Raw genomic sequence first — 21,190 nt, 5'->3', positions numbered from 1 at the left:
TATCCCAGCTTTCCACTCTTCTTCTAGCTCCCTGCTTGTGACCTGGGATCAGCTCAGCTCCAACCGTTGTAGCCACTTGACGAGTGAACCAGCAGATGGAAGATCTTTCTGTTTATCTCTCCTTCTCTCTGTAAATCTGATTTTCCAATTAAAAGATTTATTTATTTATTGGAAAGTGAGATGTACAGAGAGGAGGAGAGACAGAGAGGAAGATCTTCCGTCTGATGATTTACTCCCCAAGTGAGCGCAACGGCCGATACTATGCCGATCCGAAGCCAGGATCCAGGAACTTCTTCCGGGTCTCCCACACGGGTGCAGGATCCCAAAGCTTTGGATTGTCCTCACGCAAAGCTCACACATTTTTCATTTAGCAAGCTAACCATGCTGGTGAGGAATTCACCTTCCAACTTTCAGTAACAAAACTGTGTTTTCCTTCCAGGTTCGAATCTTTGTTCAACAGCTTGGAGCTACGGCAGACAGAGCTGGGCATCGCCAGCTTCGGGGCCTCGGTCACCACCATGGAGGAGGTGTTCATTCGGTGAGGGCAGAGCTCACTTTGTAAAGCTCCCTAAAGCCCGTCTGTCTAAGCGTTGCCCATGCTGTGATGGCTACAAACTCGGTGGTCTTCCAGCCTTAGACTAGCACTCCAGTAATGGGCGTGTTGGATAATGGAGATAATGCTAACTGTAATTTTCAACAATTTTGAAAGAAATTTGTAGGAATCAAAAGATGGGTGGAACACTGTGTTATATCAGTTGGGATGTTTTTGCCTACCTGGCAACTCTGGTTTAAAAATATCACTTCGCTGAAAAATAATTCCCTAGGGATGGACACCGTGGCACAGCAGTGTAAGGCACTGTTCAAGAAGTCAGCATCCAATATGGAGTGATGATTCAAGTACCAGTTGTTCTGCTTTAGGTCCAGCTTCCTGCTAACACATCTAGGAAGGCAGCCAAAGGCAGCCAAAATACTGGGCCCAGGTCCATGTGGGAGACCCAGATGGAGTTCCTGGCTCCTGGCATTAGCTCAACCTAGACCTGGCTGTTACATCCATTTGGGAAGTGACCCAGGAATAGAAGACCTCTCTTCTCACTCTGGCACTCTGTCTGCTGGCATGCCAGCTGATCAACTGTGGTACAAGATGCTGACTAAAGGTGAAGGAATTGGGTGTGGAGGTGAAAGTGAGTCACTGCCCTCGAAAGTGAGTCCTGCAGCCTCAGTCAGGCCTCTGTGCGACCACACCTGTGGCCAACAACTTGAGGAAACCTGAGAGAGAATCGCCCAGTCATGTCACTCCCAAACTCCTCATCCACAAAAACTATGTGAGAAAATAAATGATTTAGGCTACTTAAAGCTGCTAACCTTCAAGATAATCTGTGTTAACAGCACATAACCAATACACCATCCTCTGTGGAACTGTAACGGAATGAAAAATGAGCCAGGGGGTGTGGTGTGGTAGCCTGTTGACTTCATCTTCACCTTGCATTCACTGGGATCCCATGTGGGCACGGGCTGTGTCCTGGCTGCTCCACTTCCTATCCAGCTCCCTGTTTGTGGCCTGGAACCAAAGCCTTGGAGCCCTGCACACATGTGGGATACCCAGAAGAAGCTCCTGCCTCTCGGCGTCAAATCGGCTCAGCTCCAGCCGTTGCGGCCACTTGGCAAATAAAACAGTGGACAGAATATTGTCCTCTCTGTGTCTCTTTCTTTGCATCAATCTACTTTTCCAAGAGCAATAAAGAAGCCACAACATGCTGCATGTCTCTGCAGCGGTAACTTCCCAGTAGCAGAATAATGGAACAACGACTTGAACAGAAATGGCTAGTGCCATGGCCAGGCGGGCTAATCCGCCTGCACCTGCATCCCATATGGGTGCCAGTTTGAGTACCAGCTGCTCCACTTAGAGTCCAATTCCCTGCTAATCGCATGGGAAAGCAGCAAAGGATAGCCCAAGACCTTGGGCCCCTGTACCCGCTAGTGTTACTATTGCCACAGTTCTCTGACAAGAGCATTGGCTAATTAACAGTGTTTAGCACTTATTTAAGACCTTTAGAGTATATGTTTTACATAGTACATAATCTAAGTATGATTCCCTCTCATTATTCTTAAATGTCTTACTCTTTTTAAATGTTATATATAGCTTTTATTCTTTTAATCCAGATGCAATGTGCTTTGAGAATTTGTTTTTTTCATTTTGATTTGGTTTAGGGTGTGTACTTTGGCAGATTCCACTATAAATGCCCTGAGCAGCAAGCGTTCGTCTCTCCGTCCTCACCCCATGACGAGCAGAGTTCCTGTTGACAGAATTAAACAGATCCATTCCAGGATCTACTCAATCCACCCTGGCCTCCCAGTGAGACTAAACACCGGGGTAAGCAAAGCATTCGGAACAGTCGCAGATTTAATTCTGAGGACCACAGCATTTCTATTTCTATCAAAAAGTATAACCAAACTTTTACACGTACTTAAGAAAAAGTGTGCATATTTTAGGTGCCGTGTTTTGGGTGGAGATGAGCCCGGTGCAAGAAGATATTAGATAAGGTCACAGGAAAGATCTGGACTTTTCTTCTCGCTAGTAAGAACGAGAAGGAAAAACACCAAATCTACTGGCCAGGAGCCGTATTTTCTATTTCCCTGTGTTGTGTTACACAAGCTGGAGTTTAAATTCTCACAGTACACCTGTATGAGCTACATGGACAATGTGTAACATTTTCATTGAAAAAAAGATATTGGTGTGTATTTCATACAATTGTCTTGCTTTTGCTGCTGTGGTATTGTCCCAGTTTTTTAGCCTGTCTGCTACCAAAGTGAGCACTGCTATTAGGTGTTAACGTGAAATGAGACTCACTTCCCTGGGCTGGAGATTAGCTTCATTGTTCGTGGTCTGGAATCACACACTGGAGAGGACGCTGGCCTGCTTGAGCCTCCACACTGGGAGCCCCTGTCCTGTGTGAGGGGCCTTCTCCAGCCTCAGCGAGCTCTAGCAGGGCTAGCCTTGAGCATGTGTTGTTTGGGAAGCCAGCTCCCGAGCCTTCTTGAGAACCGTTTTCTGTCTGCAGCCTTGGACAGGAGAAGAGTAATGCCTTGTGATGAAGGAGGTAAAGGTAAACTTCAGAATGCTGAGTGTAAAAATTCTTATTTAAAATATATATATATTATGGGCCCGGTACAGTAGCCTAGCAGCTAAAGTCCTTACCTTGAATGCATCAGGACTGCATATGGGCGCTGATTCTAATCCCAGCCTGGCAACTCTACTTCCCGTCCAGCTCCCTGCCTATGTCCTGGGAAAGCAGTGGAGGATGGGCCAAAGCCTTGGGACCTTGCACCCACGTGGGTGACCTGGAAAAAGCTCCTGGCTCCTGGCTTCAAATCAGCTCAGCTTTGGCCATTGTGGCCATTTTGGGTGTGTACCAGTGAACAGATATTTCTCTCTGTGTCTCCTCTCTGTAAATCTGACTTTCCAATAAAGTAAAGAAAGAAAGAAATTTTTTATAAGACACATTGGGGCTGGCACTGTGGTATTGTGGGTAAAACTGCCACCCAAGGTACCAGCATCCCAATATGAGTGCCAGCTCACATCCTGACTGATCCAATTCCAGGTTGGTTTCTGGGTGCACCTAGGGGAGAACGGGCCAAGTACCTAGGACCCCTGCACACATGTGGAAGACCCAGAGGAACTTCCTCATTGCTGGCTTCAGATCGGTCTAGCTCTGGCCACTGAGGACATTTTTTGGAGTGAAACAGAAAGAAGCTGTCTTGAGCTGTGTCGCGGTCTCTCTTCCCTGTGGCCTTCTAACTCTGCCTTTCAAGTGAAATTAAAAAAAAAACACTGAAAAAAATTAAAACCAACCAACATCGGCATTTCCCACATTCTGATCCACTTTGAAGTTTGTCAGCTTTGTCCGTTTGAGAAATCGTTACCTTTACTAGCTATTTGGGCCCATCTTCCCACCTTGTTCTTCTTTTTCCATTAAAGATCAAAGAGATCATGAGTTCAACATTTGTAATTTGAACATAGATAACAAGTTAGGTAGGCCTATAATGAGGGGTACAACAGGCAGTGCTCCAAGAATTGCCTGTGTCTGCCTGTGACTGCCTGTGGCTGCTGCTGTCTGTGTGCCTGCTCTCTGCCTTGTCTGCCTGTGATTGCCTGTGACTACCTGTATCTGCCTGTGATTGCCTGTGACTGCCTGTGATTGCCTGTGTCTGCCTGTGACTGCCTGTGTCTGCCTGTGTCTGCCTGTGTCTGCCTGTGACTGCCTGTGTCTGCCTGTGACTGCCTGTATCTGCCTGTGTCTGCTGTGTCTGCCTGTGACTGCCTGTGTCTGCCTGTGGCTGCTGCTGTCTGCCTGTGTCTGCCTGTGTCTGCCTGTGTTTGCCTGTGTCTGCCTGTGACTGCCTGTATCTGCCTGTGTCTGCTGTGTCTGCCTGTGTCTGCCTGTGATTGCCTGTGACTGCCTGTGTCTGCCTGTGACTGCCTGTGTCTGCCTGTGTCTGCCTGTGTCTGTGTCTTCCTGCTCTCTGCCTTGTCTGCCTGTGTCTGCCTGTGTCTGTGTCTGTCTGTGTCTGCCTGTGACTGCCTGTGTCTGCCTGTGGCTGCTGCTGTCTGTCTGTGACTACCTGTATCTGCCTGTGATTGCCTGTGACTGCCTGTGTCTGCCTGTGTCTGCCTGTGATTGTCTGTGACTGCCTGTGTCTGCCTGTGATTGCCTGTGTCTGCCTGTGTCTGCTGCTGTCTGTCTGTGTCTGCCTGTGTCTGCCTGTGACTGCCTGTATCTGCCTGTGTCTGCCTGTGTCTGCCTGTGTCTGCCTGTGACTGCCTGTGTCTGCCTGTGACTGCCTGTGTCTGCCTGTGTCTGTGTCTGTCTGTGTCTCCCTGCTCTCTGCCTTGTCTGCCTGCTCTCTGCCTGTGTCTGCCTGCTCTCTGCGTGCTCTCTGCCTTGTCTGCCTGTGTCTGCCTGTGTCTGCCTGCTCTCTGCCTGCTCTCTGCCTTGTCTGCCTGTGTCTGCCTGTGTGCCTGCTCTCTGCCTGTGTCTGCCTGTGTCTACCTGGTGACCATGTTTTTGCTGTGCCCTCTTGATGTGTTGCAGTTCTTTCTTCTCTGCCAGCAATTCTATGCCATGTTCCTGAAGAAAGCGCTGTATTCTTGGCGCAACTGGATGCTGATTTTGTCGATCCAGATCCTGGTGCCGCTGGTGATCATTATGTTAAGTCTCTTCTTCTTCAATCTGAGAGTGATGAATGCGGCCAGCGTCCCCCTGGAGCTCAGCCTGAAAACGTACGGTCAGACCGTGGTCCCATTCTCTGTTCCTCAGAATTCCAGGTTGGATCCTCAGCTTTCAGAGCGCTTTGCAAGCATGCTTGTGGCTGAGGGGCAGATCCCTCTGGAAGTCCCAGGTAAGCATCCGGCAGAGAATGGGCCGTGCCACAGGCTGCTGGTTGCCCTCTTGGCCCCGTAGGGCCCCTTAGCAAAAACACCTTTCAGGTTCGAAATGACAGGAAAGAGGAGGGTTCTTAGGAAGGAGACAGAGGATGTGTCCTTCTAGGGGTTGATGGGAGCCCCGGAGGCGGTCAGGAAGTCAGCTCTGTGAGTGTAAAGGTCGGCACTTTCGTCGGGGGGAGAGTTGATGGCGCATGTGAAGAAAAGAGCTGGTAAGAAAGCAAGTACATGGTTACAGGGGAAACTGTACAAAGTTGAAACATGCTTGGAAAAGCCTTCATTTAGTCCTAATAATGTCAGAACTGACTATTGAAGTAACCAAAAGTGTGATTTAGCCCTGCTAGGATGGCAAGTCTAGGGGTGTTGGCAAAAATGACAAGAGAACAAAATTTTTGCTTCCATGGTAAGACATCAACAGAGAAAAAGTGCGGTTGACCGCGTGGAGAAGCTCTGGCTTACAGAAGCCTCAGAGAGCAAGGGCTGAGGGGAGATGGGGGCAGTGCTGTGCCTCACGTCTTGTCTAATCATTTGACTTTTGAAATTACATTCGTTATTGTTTTGATCCAGTGAAATGTTGGGATACTGATTTTTTTAAATCAAGGAGAGCAGTTGTAGAAAATGGTGGAACAAAATGGCTGGTGTCACACTTCCCTCTGTCAGCATGTTTCATGTGCCAGACGATGAGAGTGAGAAACCTTGCCATGTAGCATCATTGGGACGGTTCCAGGGAGACACCGTCCACGCAGCACTTGGCACAGTTTGTGCCCCCTGGCAATGGTCCCTTGACGTCTTTGGGGTTGAAGGTCCCTGCCATCAGCTGCGGTGACAGGTGTCCCATGCGTGACCCTGTGTGCACAATGTCTGCCAGGGGCTTCAGTGAAGAAGGTGACAGGTGACAGAGTTATCAGAACACAGGGATGGCACTGTGCCTGCAGTGCAAGGTCTCCTGGCATGGCTGAGCCCTGCAAGGGCAGAGGACACTCCCTGAGTAAGTGACAGTGAACAGGGAAGGCAGCCCAGGGAGCCTCCCGAACAGCAGGGACCTGGTCTGCTCTGGAGGGCCTCTGCTGAGGCCAGAGCAGACACAAGGCCTGGAGGCTGTGTAGCGTGTTAACACTGTTGCTGCTGTATCAGCAGGCCACTGACTGGGTCATTTTTACAGAATACAAGCTTGTGTTGTGAATGTTCCAGAGGCTGAGAAGTCCTGGCGTCTGTGCTCAGCTTTTGGGGAGGGCCTCCTCTCGCATCGCAGCCTGATAGAAGGGCAGGAGGTGAGGGGAGCAGTGAGAGAAAGCCGAGGCAGCAGAGCCTGCCCTAGCGCCCACCCCTCCCCGCCTCCAGGAGGCCCTTCCCAGGAGGGCTCTTAGGGCTCTCGGTGCGGCTGCGCACTGCTGCCCCGGAGACCAGGTTCCAGTATGAGTTCTGAGGGGACAAGCCACACAGCCAGGCCATGGCAGACAATGGAAGGGCTCTGTGGGAGCAGCAAGGTGCTTCATGAGAGGCCAAGGGCAGAGCTGAAAGGGTGAGAGGCCTGGGATGCTCGGTGGGACGCAGCAGGAGAGAGTGGATATGGCAAGGGGTGGTGATCCATCCAGGGAGCAGCAGGATGGGGGGCCGGTGGGGAGGGTGCTCGACTCCCACGCTCTCAGTCACGCTTACTGCCTGCTGCATGTCCTACTCCCTTCCAGGTTCTATAGAGACATTCCTATTGAAAAAGGCCAAAGAGAAACCTGAGGATTTTAATAAGTTCTACCTCGTGGCAGCCTCCTTCAGGGACGAGGGCAATCACACCACCGTGACCGCACTGTTCAACAACCAGGCGTACCATTCCCCTGCTCTGGCCATGACTATGGTGGACAACTTCCTCTTCAAGCTGCTCTCCGGTGCCGGGGCTTCCATACGCACGTCCAACTACCCACAGCCTCAGTCGGAGATGGAGATATCCGAGAATGTCCTATACCAGTGGGTGCACCCTCCCTCCTCTCTGACTCAAAGCATCTGTCTCTTCATAACCCATTTCTTTCTTCATCTCTTATTTATAACAAATTGTTCTTGTGGAGATGGCAACTCTCGGCAGTTCCACTTGCACTGGTACCTCTCTCCTCACAGGGGCCCTAAAGGGCATTACCTCGTGGTCAACTTGCTCTTTGGAGTCGCTTTTCTGTCCAGCTCCTTTTCCATCTTGATTGTGCGGGAGAGACGGATCAAAGCCAAGCACATCCAGTTTGTCAGTGGCATTTACTTGGTAGCTTACTGGCTCTCTGCCCTGCTCTGGGACCTCATCTCCTTCCTTGTCCCCACACTGCTGATGGTGGTGAGTGCTGGATCACGCTGGGGTGCCCCCCACCACCGCAGATGGCAGGGAATGTTGCCTTGAGGACACTGGCACAGGACCAGAAGCAGCTGGCATCTCCGGCTGGCAGTTCAGCCACTCCTCACTGAGTCTTGGCGTGGCTGTGAGCTGACAGACCTACTCTGTTTTTTTGTGTTTTAAGGTTCTGTAATTTTTCTTAGTTGTATTGACTTCCTTGACAGTGACAGATAAAGAGAGAAAGGGAGAAACAGAGAGAGACTCTGACAGGCGCTGGTTTACTCCCTAAATGTCCATAAAAGCTGGGACTGGGCCAGGCCGGAGCTAGCAGGAGCTCCAGTGTCTCCCGCATGGGGCAGGGATCCACGTACTTTGACCATCTGCTGCCACCTTCTGGACAGATTCCCAGGAAACTAGGATTGGGAGTGGAGGCGAGACTGGGTCCCAGCAGCTCTGCAGTGTCATGTGGGCGCTCTAAACATCAGCTTCACTGGCTGTGGCACAAGGCCCGCCCCTGCCCAAGGCTCTTCACGTGGCGTCACAGTCACTGCCGCTGGCTGTCAGAAGCCTTGAGGATGTGACTGGCCATCCAGAAATAGCTCTCCAGTATACTCATCAACTATTTGATGGTGGTTGAATTCAGCTATTTAAGGGTTTCTTGGATGCCTTCTTTGTTCCACCTGAGGGGGGGGGGGGGCTGTTTCTTGTTTTTTTGTTTTGTTTTGTTTTCATTTATTTGAAAGGCAGGATAACACAGAGACAGAGATCTTCCATCTGCTGGCTCACTCCCCAGATGCCTACAGCAGCCAGGCTGAGCCGACTGAGAAGCCCATAACTCCGGCTGGGTCTCCCACGGGTCAGGGCCCAGGCACCTACTGCAGCCATCATCTTCCTCCCAAATTGTCCTAGCGGGAAGCTGGGTCAGGAGCAGAGTAGCCAAGACTGAGCCAGCCCCCTGTCTGTGTGTTCTGCAGGCATGTCTGACCCTCCTACCTCACTACACTTCTGCTGATGGTGGGTGTTGGGAAAGAAGGTACCTGTGGGGTAGGGCCAAAATCTTACAGACCAGCATGATGGCTCAACAGGCCATCCTTCCACCTTTAAGCATCAACGTCCCATATGAATGCTGGTTTGTGTCCCAGCTGCTTCACTTCCCACCCAGCTCCCTGCCTATAGCCTGAGAAAGCAGTCGAGGACGGCCTGTGAGGGAGGCCAGGGAAAACTTCTGACTCTTGGCTTCAGATTGGCTCAGCTCTGGCCGTTGAGCCATTTGGGAATGAACAGTAGATGGAGGATCTCTCTGTGTCGTCATTCTTTCTCCAGTGCTGAGGATAGGTTCCTAAGGACTTTCCCCAATTCTTCCGCTTTCCTGAGGTGGTGTTTTTATACTACAAAGAAGACGTGTTCACACGCTATGAGAACATCACTGCCCTGGTCTCCATGTTGCTCCTGTACGGATGGGCCACAGTGCCCTTCATATACATTGTCAGCTTCTCCTTTGAAAGCGCCAGCCACGCCTGCATGAAGCTGGTCATCATGCTCACCTTCCTGAGCATCGGGCCCATCCTGCTCGTCAGAGTCACAGCAGAACAGGGTGAGCGCATGGCAGCTGAGTGTCCCTGCCACAGCTGCAGAAGATGTGCCTCTTAGAGGCCATTCAGGGCAGCTGTGCTCTGAGAAACACCCTTTAGCAAGCGAGGGAAATGTTTGGCTGTATTCATCCAATGGACTGCTGGGCAGCGAAGGAGGATTGTACAGCTGTGTGGGGACACCGGTGAAGTCCAGGGACAGACACCTGATCCACCCCCAGAATATGAAAAGGGATTGCCTAAGGATCCGGAAAGAGCATTGATCCCAAAAAATACTGGGGAACTTTGGAGAATGATGAGATAGCCTCTATCGTGATGCGAGGTGTTGTTTTTGTAAGCTTATTCGTTTGTCACAATTAATCAGATTTCTACTTTAAAAAAAAAAGAAAAGAAAAATGAAAAAATGATTTGGGCCCAGTGTTGTAGTATATAGGGTTAAGTCTCTGCCTACAGTGCTGGTTACCCATATAGACACTGGTTTGTATCCCAGCTGCTCCATTTTGGATCCAGCTTCCTGCCAGTGGCCTGGGAGAGCAGCAGGCCCTGCTGCAGTGGGTGGGCTGAACCGGGCTGGAGTCCAGAACCAGGCGTTCTGTCCTCATCTCCCTTTGGGTGGCAGTGGCCCAAGCGGTGGAGCACAAGTGGAGTAGCCAGTACTCTCAGACCAGAGCTCTGCTAGGGGTGCTGCACCACAACCAATGTGAGCCCCAAAAACATCTTTCTGAAATTGTTTTTTTGGGTCCAGCATGATGGCCTAGCAGATAAAGTCCTTGCCTTGAACGTGCCGGCATCCCATATGGGCACCGGTTCTAATCCCGGCAGCTCCACTTCCCATCCAGCTCCCTCCCTGCTTGTGGCCTGGGAAAGCAGTCGAGGACAGCCCAAAGCCTTGGGACCCTGCATCCATGTCGGAGACCTGGAGGGATCCTGGCTTCAGATCGGCATAGCACCAACTGTTGCGGTCACTTGGGGAGTGAATCATTACAGAGAGAGGGAGATGTCGGGGTGGGGCAAGACAGAGATGGAACATCTGCTGATTCACTCGCCAAGTGACCACAACTACCAAGGTCATGCCCATCCAGGACTCCCACGTGGCATGGCCCAAGCACTTGAGGCATCTTCCACTGCTTTCCCCGGTGTGTTTTCAGGGAGCTGCATCAGAAGCAGAGCATCCAGGGAGGCCATGGCTGAACCCGTCGTGTTACAACACTAGATTCAAGGGTGTGCTTTTTCCTTGCTCTAACTTACTGCTGTATTGCTTGGACTCCCTTGCAGAGCTCGGTTACGAAGCATTCTCTGAGTCCTTGGACCATGCGTTCCTGGTATTCCCCGGCCACTGTCTGGGCATGGCTTTCTGCAACTTGTACTACAACTTCGAACTGCAGCAGTTGTGCAGCATCAAGAACCTGAGCCAGGTCGAGTGCAATGAGGCTTGTGAGTAGCAGTATATTTTTATTGAGATATAATCCACACAAAGTTGATCCTTTTATGTAAAATGGCATATTTGCATTTAACCTATTTTTATGCTGCTCTACACTTTAATTCATGCCTAATTTATTTATAATACCTAATACAGGGCCTGGTGAGGTACTAGTGGCTAAAGCCCTTTGCTTGTAAGCACCGGGATCCCATATTGGTCCCGGCAGCTCCACTTCCCATCCAGTTCTCTGATTGTGGCCTGGGAAAGCAGTGGAGGATGGCCCAAAGCTTTGGGACCCTGCACCCGCGTGGGAGACCTAGAATAAGTTCCTGGATCCTGGCTTCGGATCGGCATAGCATTTGGCCGTTGCGCTCACTTGGGGAGTGAATCATCGGACAGAAGATCTTCCTCTCTGTTTCTCCTCTTCTCTGTGTATCTGAAATATACATATATACATATATATATGTATATATTTTTTCCAATAAAAAATCTTTTTAAAAAGATTTATTTTTTTTTATTACAAAGTCAGATACACAGAGAGGAGGAAAGACAGAGAGGAAGATCTGATTCACTTCCCAGGTGTACACAATGGCTGGTGCTGCGCCCATCCGAAGCCAGCCAGGAGCTCCTCTGGGTCTCCCACGCAGGTGCAGGGTCCCAAGGCTTTGGGCCGTCCTCTACTGCTTTCCCAGGCCACAGGCAGGGAGCTGGATGGGAAGTGGAGCTGCTGGGACATGAACCAGCACCATATGTGATCCCAGCATTTGCAAGGTGGGGATTAAGCAGTTAATTCATGATGTTGGACCACCACATACACTGTATAATTTTAAAATACTATAAAAATGTCATGGCAGACCAGATTAAAAAGAGAATAGAGGCCCCTAGGGTAATTAAGGATTAAAAAAAGACTCAAACATATAGGTAGCTTGTATTTCAACTGTCACATGAACAAGAAGAAATACTTCTTTTTTATTCCCCAAAGATTTACTTATTTATGTATTTGAAAGACAGAGTGACAGAGGGGAGAAACAAGGAATGACCATCCAGCTGCTGGCTCGCTCCCCACATGCTTGCAGCAGTCAGGGCTGGCACTCCATGCAGGTTGCCCACATGGGCAGCAGGGCCAGCACTTGGGATAACCTTTGCTGCTTCCACAGGCACGCTGGCAGGAGGCTGGCTTGGAAAGGGAGTGGCCAGAACCTGAGGTGTTGCTCTGTTTGAGATACTGGTGGTTACAAGCAGTGACTTGACCCCTGAACCACAACACCTATTCATTTTTTATTTTTTTATTGACAGAAATCATACAGAGCTATTATGGATGACATGAGAGGTCTCTTATTTTACCACATCATTTTTATAGTCTTAAAGAGAGCAACATGTCCTTATTTACCACTGCCTGGGATGTGGTAATCCCAACGATGACGAGAGAGCGTCTTCCAAGTGACACTTTGTGTGATCGGGATTTATCTGCTAGATGTGCAGTTGAGGGATTCGTCTGACAATCCCTGGAAGCTCCAGAACGTCTTCTTACCCTGTTTCAGCAGAGAAATATGTGGTCCAAAAGAACATCTATGCCTGGGAGCCTCTGGGGGTAGGGAAGTACCTCACAGCACTGGCCATCTCGGGCCCCGTGTACATCGTCCTGCTGTTCCTCATTGAAACCAATGTGTTCTGGACCCTGAGAGCCCGGCTAGCCCGCCTGTGCAGGAAGCAGAGTGTGGTGAGTGTGTCTGGCCGAGCCCCTGGGACTCTTACCTGCTGTGCCAGCTGTCTGTGGCCTGCGAGGGCTTGCCCCTCAGCTGTGTGGAAACAAGGCCCTGAGTTTACTGAAACGCAGTCCTTGCCTCCAGCTACCTCCTGCCCTGCAGAAACAGGTCCTGATCCTTGTTTCGGTCACACAGGCAGAGCTGCTGGAGGTATCATCATTACCTGAAGACCAAGACGTGGTCCAGGAAGCAAAACTCATAGCGACCCATTTGGAAAAGCTGCGCAAGAAGAACCCACTGGTTGTTAAAGAAGTGTCAAAGGTAAAGTCAGACCTGGCTTCAAAGGCCCATGACACGACCCTCCTTCCTGTTGGCAAGGGCCTGAGGAGGTGGACTCTCAGTGGGCTTCCCCTGCGATGAGTCACAGATGATTTACCTGACTCAGGGAGAGGTCCATTCTCTTCCGCATCCCTGCAGACGGAACGGGTGCCTGGGGAGGGAGTGGAAGCAGGAGCAGATCACCAGCGCTTCGAAGGGAAGAAGGCTAGCAGGGCGGCTAGGACCCAGTGCCTGGCCTCAGGACCTAGGTCAGTTGTGGAGGAGGCCCTGGGAAGAGGCCTCCTTGGTCAGCCTGATGGGCTCAGGGCCCCTCCCACCCTCAGGATATCGTGGTACCATTTCTTCCAAGTTCATGCATCGTACTGCTTCCCGCTAGCTCCTGGTGGTTTAAATTTAAATAAAATCTTCCACAATACCCAAAAAAGAATTGTGTTGGCATCAGGGTCAGAGAGTTTATCTTAGAAAAGGACAGTAGCTAGGGAGAAAACCCTACCATCCCTGCCGTGTATCACCACGGAGAGCAGGCGGCCTGGGGACAGGAGGGCCCCTGGGCCCTGTCCTAGACCAGGTGCAGTGAGCACAGTGCAGCTGCTGGACTGAGCTGGACTTGATCTCCATTTCTCCTGTCTCATGCATCTCAGGTCTATGAGAGCAAGGTGCCCCTGGTGGCAGTGAACAAGGTGTCCTTCACCATTCAAGCAAAAGAATGCTTTGGCCTCCTTGGCCTCAATGGAGCTGGGAAGACTTCCATTTTCAAGATGCTGACTGGGGATAAGCCCATGACTTCTGGAGATGCCTTTGTCCGAGGTATCAGCATCAGATCTGACCTAGACAAAGTAAGTGCAGCTGGAGACAGCTCTGGGAGTGCTGGCAGGGTGCAGGGCAGGGGCCTAGAATGAGACTTGTCTCTGAAAAGTCTGCCATCATCCCCTCGGCCTCTAACCATACCTCCATCCTAAGCTGCTCCTTTGGGACTCTACTCACACTGGCATCAAGCTCTTATTCAGTATCATCTCTCAAAATGTATTTATTTAACTGAAAGAATGACAGAGACAGGGAGAGACAGAGAGAGGAGAGATCTATCTGCTGGTTCACTGCCCAGTGGTTGCCATGGTTACGGCTGAGCCAGGCCCAAGTCAGAGCTGAGAACTCCATCTGACTTTCAAGCATGGGTGGCTGGGACACAGGCACTGGAGTGAGCGTCCACGGGTGGCTGGGCCACAAGCACTGGAGTGAGCGCCCACTGCTTTCCCATATGCATTAGCAGGAAACTGATTTGGAAGCGGAGGATATGGGACTCCAGCTGGTACTCTATATGGGATGCGATAATGGGCTGAGCAGTTACCAGCATCCCCCATGGGCACCAGTTCAAGTTCTGGCTGCTCTACTTCCGTTCCAGCTCCCTGGTATACTCAAAAAGGCAGTATTGCTCATGTGGTGCAACCCAGCTTGAGATCGAGCTCCCAGCTTCAGCCTGGCCCAGCACTGATTAACTTGAAGGCAGAGTGACAGAGAGAGTGAAGGGGAAAGACAAAGAAACAGAAATCTTCCATTGGCTGTTTCACTTCCCTAGTTCCCACAACAGCCACGTCTGGGACAGGTCAAAGCCAGGAGCCACTGACTCCTGTGAATCATCCACAGGAGTGGAGGGGCCCAAGTACGTGGCTCATCTTCCACTGCCTTCCCAGACATATTGGCTTCCAATGCTTAAACCAGGGCTGATACAGGGTGCCGGGGCCACCCGAGGTTTTTCCACTCTGTCACATGCAGGCACTCTAGATAGAATTCTGGGCTCTCAGCTTCAGCCTGGGTCAGCCTTGTCTTTTGTTGCCATTTGGAGGAGTAAGACAATGGATAGAAGGGGTGTGTGTTCGAAATTCTGCCTATCAAGCAAATGAAAATAAATCGTATAAATAAACTTTAAAAATATTGGGGGGGGGAGAGGGTGGTGCCATGGCTCAACAGGCTAATCATCCAGCTTAAACTACCAGCATCTCAAATGGACACTGGTGCTTGTCCCGGCTGCTCCACTTCTGATCCAGCTCTCTGCTTACGGCCTGGGAAAGCAGGCAGGACAGCACAAGTCCTTGATACCCTGTCCACATGGGAGACCCAGAAGGGACTCTTGGTTCTTGACTCCTCAGATCAGCCGTTGCAGCCATTGGAGAGTGAACTAGTGGATGGAACATCTTTCTCTCTGTTTATCCTTCACTCTGTAAATCTGCATTCAAACAAACAAAAAATGCTTGGGGACCTGGTGCAGTAGCCTAGGGGCTAAAGTCCTCTCCTTGAACACGCAGTGATCCCATATGGGTATCAGTTCTAATCCCAGCAGCTCCATTTCCCATCCAGCTCCCTGCTTGTGGCCTGGGAAAGCAGTGGAGTCCAGCCAAGGCCTTGGGACCTGCACCCATGTGGGAGCCCCAGAAAAAGCTCCTGACTCCTGGCTTTGGATGGGCTCAGGTCTGGCTGTTGTGGCCACTTGGAGAGTGAATCATCAGATTGGAGATCTTCCTCTCTGTCTCTTCTCTTTGTATCTGACTTTCCAATAAAATATAAATCTTGAAAAAACAATGCTTGGACCAACACACAGTTTAAGTTGCTGTCTGTGAGGTCAGTATTCCACACGGGTACCAATTGGAGACATAGACACTCTACTTCTTATCCTCTCCCTACTAATGCACTTGGGAAAACTGTGGAAGATGGCCCCAGTGCTGGGACCCCTGTGGCCACACGGGAGCCTGGAAGACATTCCTGGCTCCTGGCTTTCGCCTGGCCCAGCCGCGGCTGCCATGGCTATTTGGGGAGTGGACTAGTGGGTAGAAGATCTCTCTGTATCAGTCACTTTGCCTTTCAAATAAGTGTTACTGAATATATATATACTTGAAAGCCAGAAGTATAAAACAAAGCAAAACAAAACAAACAAACAAACAAAAAGCAGAGGTACAGCCTTACAGCTGAGACCCAAACCAGCAGCCCAGTATAGAGCGCAAGTGCCCCAAGCAGCAGCTTAACCCTCTGGGTCACAGCATCTACCCCTGAATTTTCTGAATAGTTGAATAAAATCCAAAAAGTATCTCTGGACAGTGAAGTAGCAGCTGAAGCAGCCAGGAGCCAGAAGACGCTCTGCGTTAGTGATGTGCATTGCAGAGCAGGAGGTGAGGGGATGGGAACTGTCCCGTGCCACCACACAGTCAGCCCCTCCCTGGACAGCACAGGTGCCTGTACTGTCAGGAGACTGGGAAGCAGGTGCTAGCTTGACCCTGGACGGCCCTCAGCCAAGGAGACACCAGCAGCACCTGGCGTCCCTTTTGTGTGACAGTTCACAGAGAAAATCTATTTACAGGTCACATGTCTGATGTAAAATCTTTTATTTATCTATTTATTTATGAATGGCAGATTTACATAGAGAAGCAGAAACAGAAAAATCTTCCATCTGCTGTTTCTTTCCCCGGATGTCCACAACAGCCAGAGCTGAGCTAATCCGAAGCCAGGAGCTTCCTCCAGGTCCCCCACTTGGGTGCAGGAGCCCAAGAATCTGAGCCATCTCCCACTGCTTTACTAGGCCATAAGCAGGGGGCTGGATTGTAAGCTGAGCAGCCAGGACTAGAACTGGCACCCATATGGGATGCCAGCACTACAAGGCAGAGGATTAGCCTTCTGAGCTACTGCACTGGCGCCCAGTAAAAAATATTTCTAGAGGGGAAGATGTAAGCCTCTTCTACTGACGGACACTTCAAGGGTGAGTGTGGAACAGCAAGGAAGCAAATCAGCAGGACAAGCCAAGCACACATCCCAGGCTCACAGACACTGGCGTAAGCCCGTGCGTGGCCCCTGTGGTGGCTTGCACACATAGGTCCTTATGGCAAACCTGATTAGTGACCAGAGAGAGAAAAGGCAACTGGGCACTAGGCAGCCTCCCCACACCTGGTTTACCTGTGGGGCCTCTCTCTCTGCCTGTGTTCTGACACCAGGTGCGGAAGTGGGTCGGCTACTGTCCCCAGTTTGATGCTCTGCTGAACTTCATGACAGGCCGTGAGTCCCTAGTCATGTATGCCCGCATCCGGGGCGTGCCTGAGCACCAGATCGCTGCCTGTGTGAATCAGATCCTGGAGGACTTAGTGTTGCACATGGACGCCGACAAGCTGGTGAAGACCTACAGGTGAGATCTGAGGCTTCCAGGTATGGGATAGCTCCTCGTCTCCGCACACAGGTGAGGTGGCTGTGTGGTCCACAGCCCTGCAGAGGGTGTTTGGGACCTTCTCCTAAAGCACTGCCTTCTGTCAGGGACAGGGTCACTCGAGGGTAGAGGACAAACTATACTGCGCTGTGTACCTGGTGGGTAGTAACACAGCGTCCTTCGCTTCCTGGAGGGCTTCCTGGGTTTGATCGGTGCATCTCGTAAGCCCCCAGGTTCCCCATTCTGCTGGATCAGTGGCCCCTGAGCTCCCTGCAAGTGGTCTGGTGGGACACCTCTGTGGACCACGGGCTCCTGTTGTCAGGGTCCTACAGGGCCCCTCAGACTGTGTGAAAGTGGTACTGCAATCCTGGAACCTCTGGCCTGTAGCAAGGCAGGCTTGGGTCAAATGATGATGGTCTTGACTCTTCCATCTTAACAGGAATCTCATGTCCTTTGAAAATCAAAGGAGCACAAGGAAGGATCAGGGAACACTTAAAATCCTCAAACCTTTGGTGTCTCTTCCTCTCTGCTTTCAAGATGCACGCCAGCTCCTGGCTCTACCCGGGAGGTGCCTTCCCCTTCTATATTCAGCTGGTCATTTTGCAAATAAAACTTCCTTTAAAAAATCAAAATGGATTTTTGGAAAATTTAGAACAGGGCCTTACCTACAGGAAATGCTCTTAAGCTTAAAAAAGTTTATTAAATGTTGCTGTGCCCTCCCTTGATGGAGAAGAAATGCTCCCTAATTCCCAGAGGAACCTCAAAGACCCCCCGGCCGCGAGCTGCTGTGGCAGGAACCCTCAAAGACCCCCCGGCCGCGTGCTGCTGTGGCAGGAACCCTCAAAGAAGACCCCCCTGGCCACGTGCTGCTGTGGCAGGAACCCTCAAAGACCCCCGGCCGCGTGCTGCTGTGGCAGGAACCCTCAAAGAAGACCCCCCGGCCGCGTGCTGCTGTGGCAGGAACCCTGAAAGAAGACCCCCCGGCCGTGTGCTGCTGTGGCAGGAACCCTCAAAGAAGACCCCCCGGCCGCGAGCTGCTGTGGCAGGAACCCTCAAAGAAGACCCCCCGGCCGCGTGCTGCTGTGGCCTGATCCTGTGTCTAGGACTCTCCGGCCGTGTGCTGCTGTGGCCTGATCCTGTGTCTAGGACTCCCCGGCCGTGTGCTGCTGTGGCCTGATCCTGTGTCAGGGGAAGTGGACAGTGTGGGCACTCTAACCCCAGTACAACCCTGGGTGACACTGAGGGGGCCATTTCTAACCAGCCCCCCACCCCCATGTAGAACAGCACTCAGGAACAGAGGTGGACAGAGCCGGCGGAGGTGTGGATAGCAATGACTCCTTCACCCCCAAGTATCCCTCTCTTCCTCCCGCAGTGGGGGGAACAAGCGCAAGCTGAGCACGGCCATTGCCCTCATCGGAGAGCCCGCCGTCATCTTCCTGGACGAGCCGTCCACTGGCATGGACCCTGTGGCCCGGCGCCTGCTCTGGGACACCGTGGCCCGCGCCCGCGAATCCGGCAAGGCCGTCATCATCACCTCCCACAGGTAGAGCCGGGGGTCCCCGTGGGTCAGTGAGAGAGCAGACGAGGCCGGGGAGGGCAGGCTCCGGGGTGGGCAGCAGGGCCTGTGCCTACCACAGACTCCCTGGCCCCTGGCCGTGGCCACACTCTGGAATGCCCTGACCTGGGCGTCGCCACCTTCCCGCCCACACAAGACCCTGGCGGTCAGGGTGGGTGGCGGCACCCCAGCCGTGTCTCAGGCCTCCACCCTTGTCCCCAGCATGGAGGAATGCGAGGCCTTGTGCACCCGGCTGGCCATCATGGTGCAGGGTCAGTTCAAGTGCCTGGGCAGCCCGCAGCACCTCAAGAGCAAGTTTGGCAGCGGCTACTCCCTACAGGCCAAGGTCAGGAGCAAGGGGCAGCAGGAGGCGCTGGAGGCGTTCAAGGTGTTTGTGGAGCTGACCTTCCCAGGTGTGTGCTGCCCTGCCTGAACCTCCGCCCCCCAGCCACTGGGGCGAGGGTCCCTGTGCCCAGGCCGCCCTGCCCTAGCCCAGCATGGAGCTCACAGCAGCATGGTCTGATCTGTGTGCAGGAAGCATCCTGGAAGATGAGCACCAGGGGATGGTCCATTACCACCTGCCTGGCCATGGCCTCGGCTGGGCGAAGGTGAGCACAGGCCCGTGGCACGTCTCTGGCTTTCTAGGGGGACTCAGTTGTTGCCTTTGTTGTGTGGAAGCCTCACGCTCTGCTGCTGCCCTGCTTGGCTGTCTCCATGGCAATATTCAGAAACATTTGTCATGGAACACAGAGTCTGAGTTGTGAAGGACTGATAGGATATGCTCCTGGACCCCTCATTTCGGAGAGAGGGTTAGCACAAGCCCGGGTCACAGAGCAAGTCAGGGACCCTGTCAGGTCTGTTCCCAAACAGCAGACACCTATGTCTGTGGGTCAGGCCCTTCCCTGAGTTTCTGTGACAATCCCAGCAACCCAGTCCCCACTCTCCCTCTGCGTCCCCACCCCTGCTCCACACGCGCAGCCCCCTTCCTTCCCCTAGGTGTTTGGCATCCTGGAGCAAGCTAGGAACAAGTACCAGCTGGATGACTACTCGGTCAGCCAGGTCTCCCTGGAGGACGTCTTCCTGAGCTTCACCTACCCCGTGTACTCTGCACAAGCGCATGGCCAGCGTGGGCAGACACGGCCTCCCTCCGCTACGACAGCTGCCCCCTCAGACCTTTCCCAGCAGCAATAAAGACAACCCCATATGGCCAGACAGCCCAGGTGTGCGTGGTCCGTCTCCACCAGCACCGCCGAGGCTCTCCAGAGCAGCTCATTTAGCAGGCGGGGCCAGTCACTTGGAAGACCTGGCTGTGGAGGCTGCCCCAAGTAACATCTGGGCTGTCCTGTCACAGAGCAGTGACTGGAGGTGACTCAGGCAGTGGTTACCACTGGCGGACCAGCTCTGAAGTCAGCACCCCGTTTACATCCTGTCACCTGGCCTGCCCTCTGGCTGGTACCCTCTGGCTGGTGCACCCCGGCTGGTGCCCTTTGGCTGGTACCCTCCGGCTGGTACCCTCTGGCTGGTGCCCCCCGGCTGGTGCCCTTTGGCTGGTACCCTCTGGCAGGTGCCCCCCGGCTGGTGCCCTCCAGCTGGTACCCTTCTTGGGGTGAGGAGTCTGAGTGGTAACGGTTCCCACCAGGCCCAGTCCCTTTTCTCCCATCCCCTGACACCCCAGACAGTTGGCCACTAGCATGGGGTGGGCCGTGTCCCCCACACACATCAAGCCTCAGGGTGTGTCAAGGCAGGGACCTCTCTGCAGAAGCATGGGCAAGACTTCATTTAGATGGCTGTGAGGAAATGTCCACAGGCCCCTTGGAAAGCAGGGGAGGGCCAGAGTGGGTGACCCGACTCACAGATGGTGGGGCTCACATTGCATCCCAGGGGTGCTTTGAGGGAGCCCTTGAGTCGGAAGCTGCAAGGACAGCGTTCTTCCGGAGCACGTGTGCTGGCCCAGGGCAGGCTGCATGTCCAGGACTCAGGGTGTTCTCCGTCCTCCCAGGCCCCTGTGACCTGATGCACACAATGCTTACAGCACCACGATGGGACCCTGGCAGGCTGTTGCCTACGGAGACCTCCACACAGTGGCACTAACGATGTCAGGCAGCTGCTGGAGGTGTGGACTCCTGGGTGTCTCCCCCCACCCCACACCTATCGCATCAGAAGTTCCTGTGGTCGTTGGCTCTGTGGAGGATGTTCCACACTGAGGCCCGAGTGTCCCAGCCATCAGGACATTGTGCCCCTCTGCTCCGTGAGGTGCCCCCAGCTCTGGCCACCCCCCACCTCTGAAGGCTCCGAGTCCTGGGGGTGGGACTTCTGCCTCCCACCGGTGGTGCATCGCCACGGGGTCTTCAGTTCTCATCTCCAGGCCCCTGCCCTGCCATCCAACTCGGGGAGGAACGTCCCTGAGCTCCTCCCAACAGCCTAGCCTTCTCCAGAGTTGCCCTGCCGGGCTCATCTCACTGCAAAGCTGGTCCTGGGCTGCGTGAGGGGCCGGGCAGGCTGTCAATGGGGACACTGTTACCATTTGAGCCCTACAGGTGCTCAGCTCAGGGACGTACAACAAAGTAACACGGCCCAGTGTTGGGGGGTATGGACAATGACAGAGTAACCAAATGGGCAACAGTAGGGCAAAGGGACGGGGGACCGAGGA

The 21,190-nt window shown here is 52.7% G+C and overlaps 1 protein-coding gene across 1 annotated transcript in view; it reads left to right on the top strand.

The window, feature by feature from the left end:
* LOC121151897 (ATP-binding cassette sub-family A member 17-like) overlaps positions 1 to 20,166 on the top strand; it is a 56,108-nt gene extending 35,942 nt beyond the window's left edge. The window contains exons 16-31 of the mRNA XM_040973750.1: positions 440 to 538; positions 2,209 to 2,371; positions 5,091 to 5,397; positions 7,129 to 7,402; positions 7,550 to 7,754; positions 9,126 to 9,345; positions 10,616 to 10,774; positions 12,302 to 12,480; positions 12,662 to 12,787; positions 13,447 to 13,641; positions 16,780 to 16,967; positions 18,358 to 18,528; positions 18,763 to 18,953; positions 19,075 to 19,148; positions 19,537 to 19,666; positions 20,105 to 20,166. Coding sequence (XP_040829684.1) covers positions 440 to 538; positions 2,209 to 2,371; positions 5,091 to 5,397; positions 7,129 to 7,402; positions 7,550 to 7,754; positions 9,126 to 9,345; positions 10,616 to 10,774; positions 12,302 to 12,480; positions 12,662 to 12,787; positions 13,447 to 13,641; positions 16,780 to 16,967; positions 18,358 to 18,528; positions 18,763 to 18,953; positions 19,075 to 19,148; positions 19,537 to 19,666; positions 20,105 to 20,166 — 2,743 coding nt within the window. The remainder of the gene's footprint in view (positions 1 to 439; positions 539 to 2,208; positions 2,372 to 5,090; positions 5,398 to 7,128; positions 7,403 to 7,549; positions 7,755 to 9,125; positions 9,346 to 10,615; positions 10,775 to 12,301; positions 12,481 to 12,661; positions 12,788 to 13,446; positions 13,642 to 16,779; positions 16,968 to 18,357; positions 18,529 to 18,762; positions 18,954 to 19,074; positions 19,149 to 19,536; positions 19,667 to 20,104) is intronic.
* Positions 20,167 to 21,190: the final 1,024 nt, after the last annotated feature.

The sequence above is a fragment of the Ochotona curzoniae genome, unplaced genomic scaffold (genome assembly GCF_017591425.1).
Source record: "Ochotona curzoniae isolate NIBS_2020 unplaced genomic scaffold, NIBS_Ocur_1.0 contig_2321, whole genome shotgun sequence".
Classification (NCBI taxonomy): Eukaryota; Metazoa; Chordata; class Mammalia; order Lagomorpha; family Ochotonidae; genus Ochotona; species Ochotona curzoniae.
Note: the sequence above shows the minus strand (reverse complement) of the source record. Positions and strands in the feature narration are given on the sequence as shown.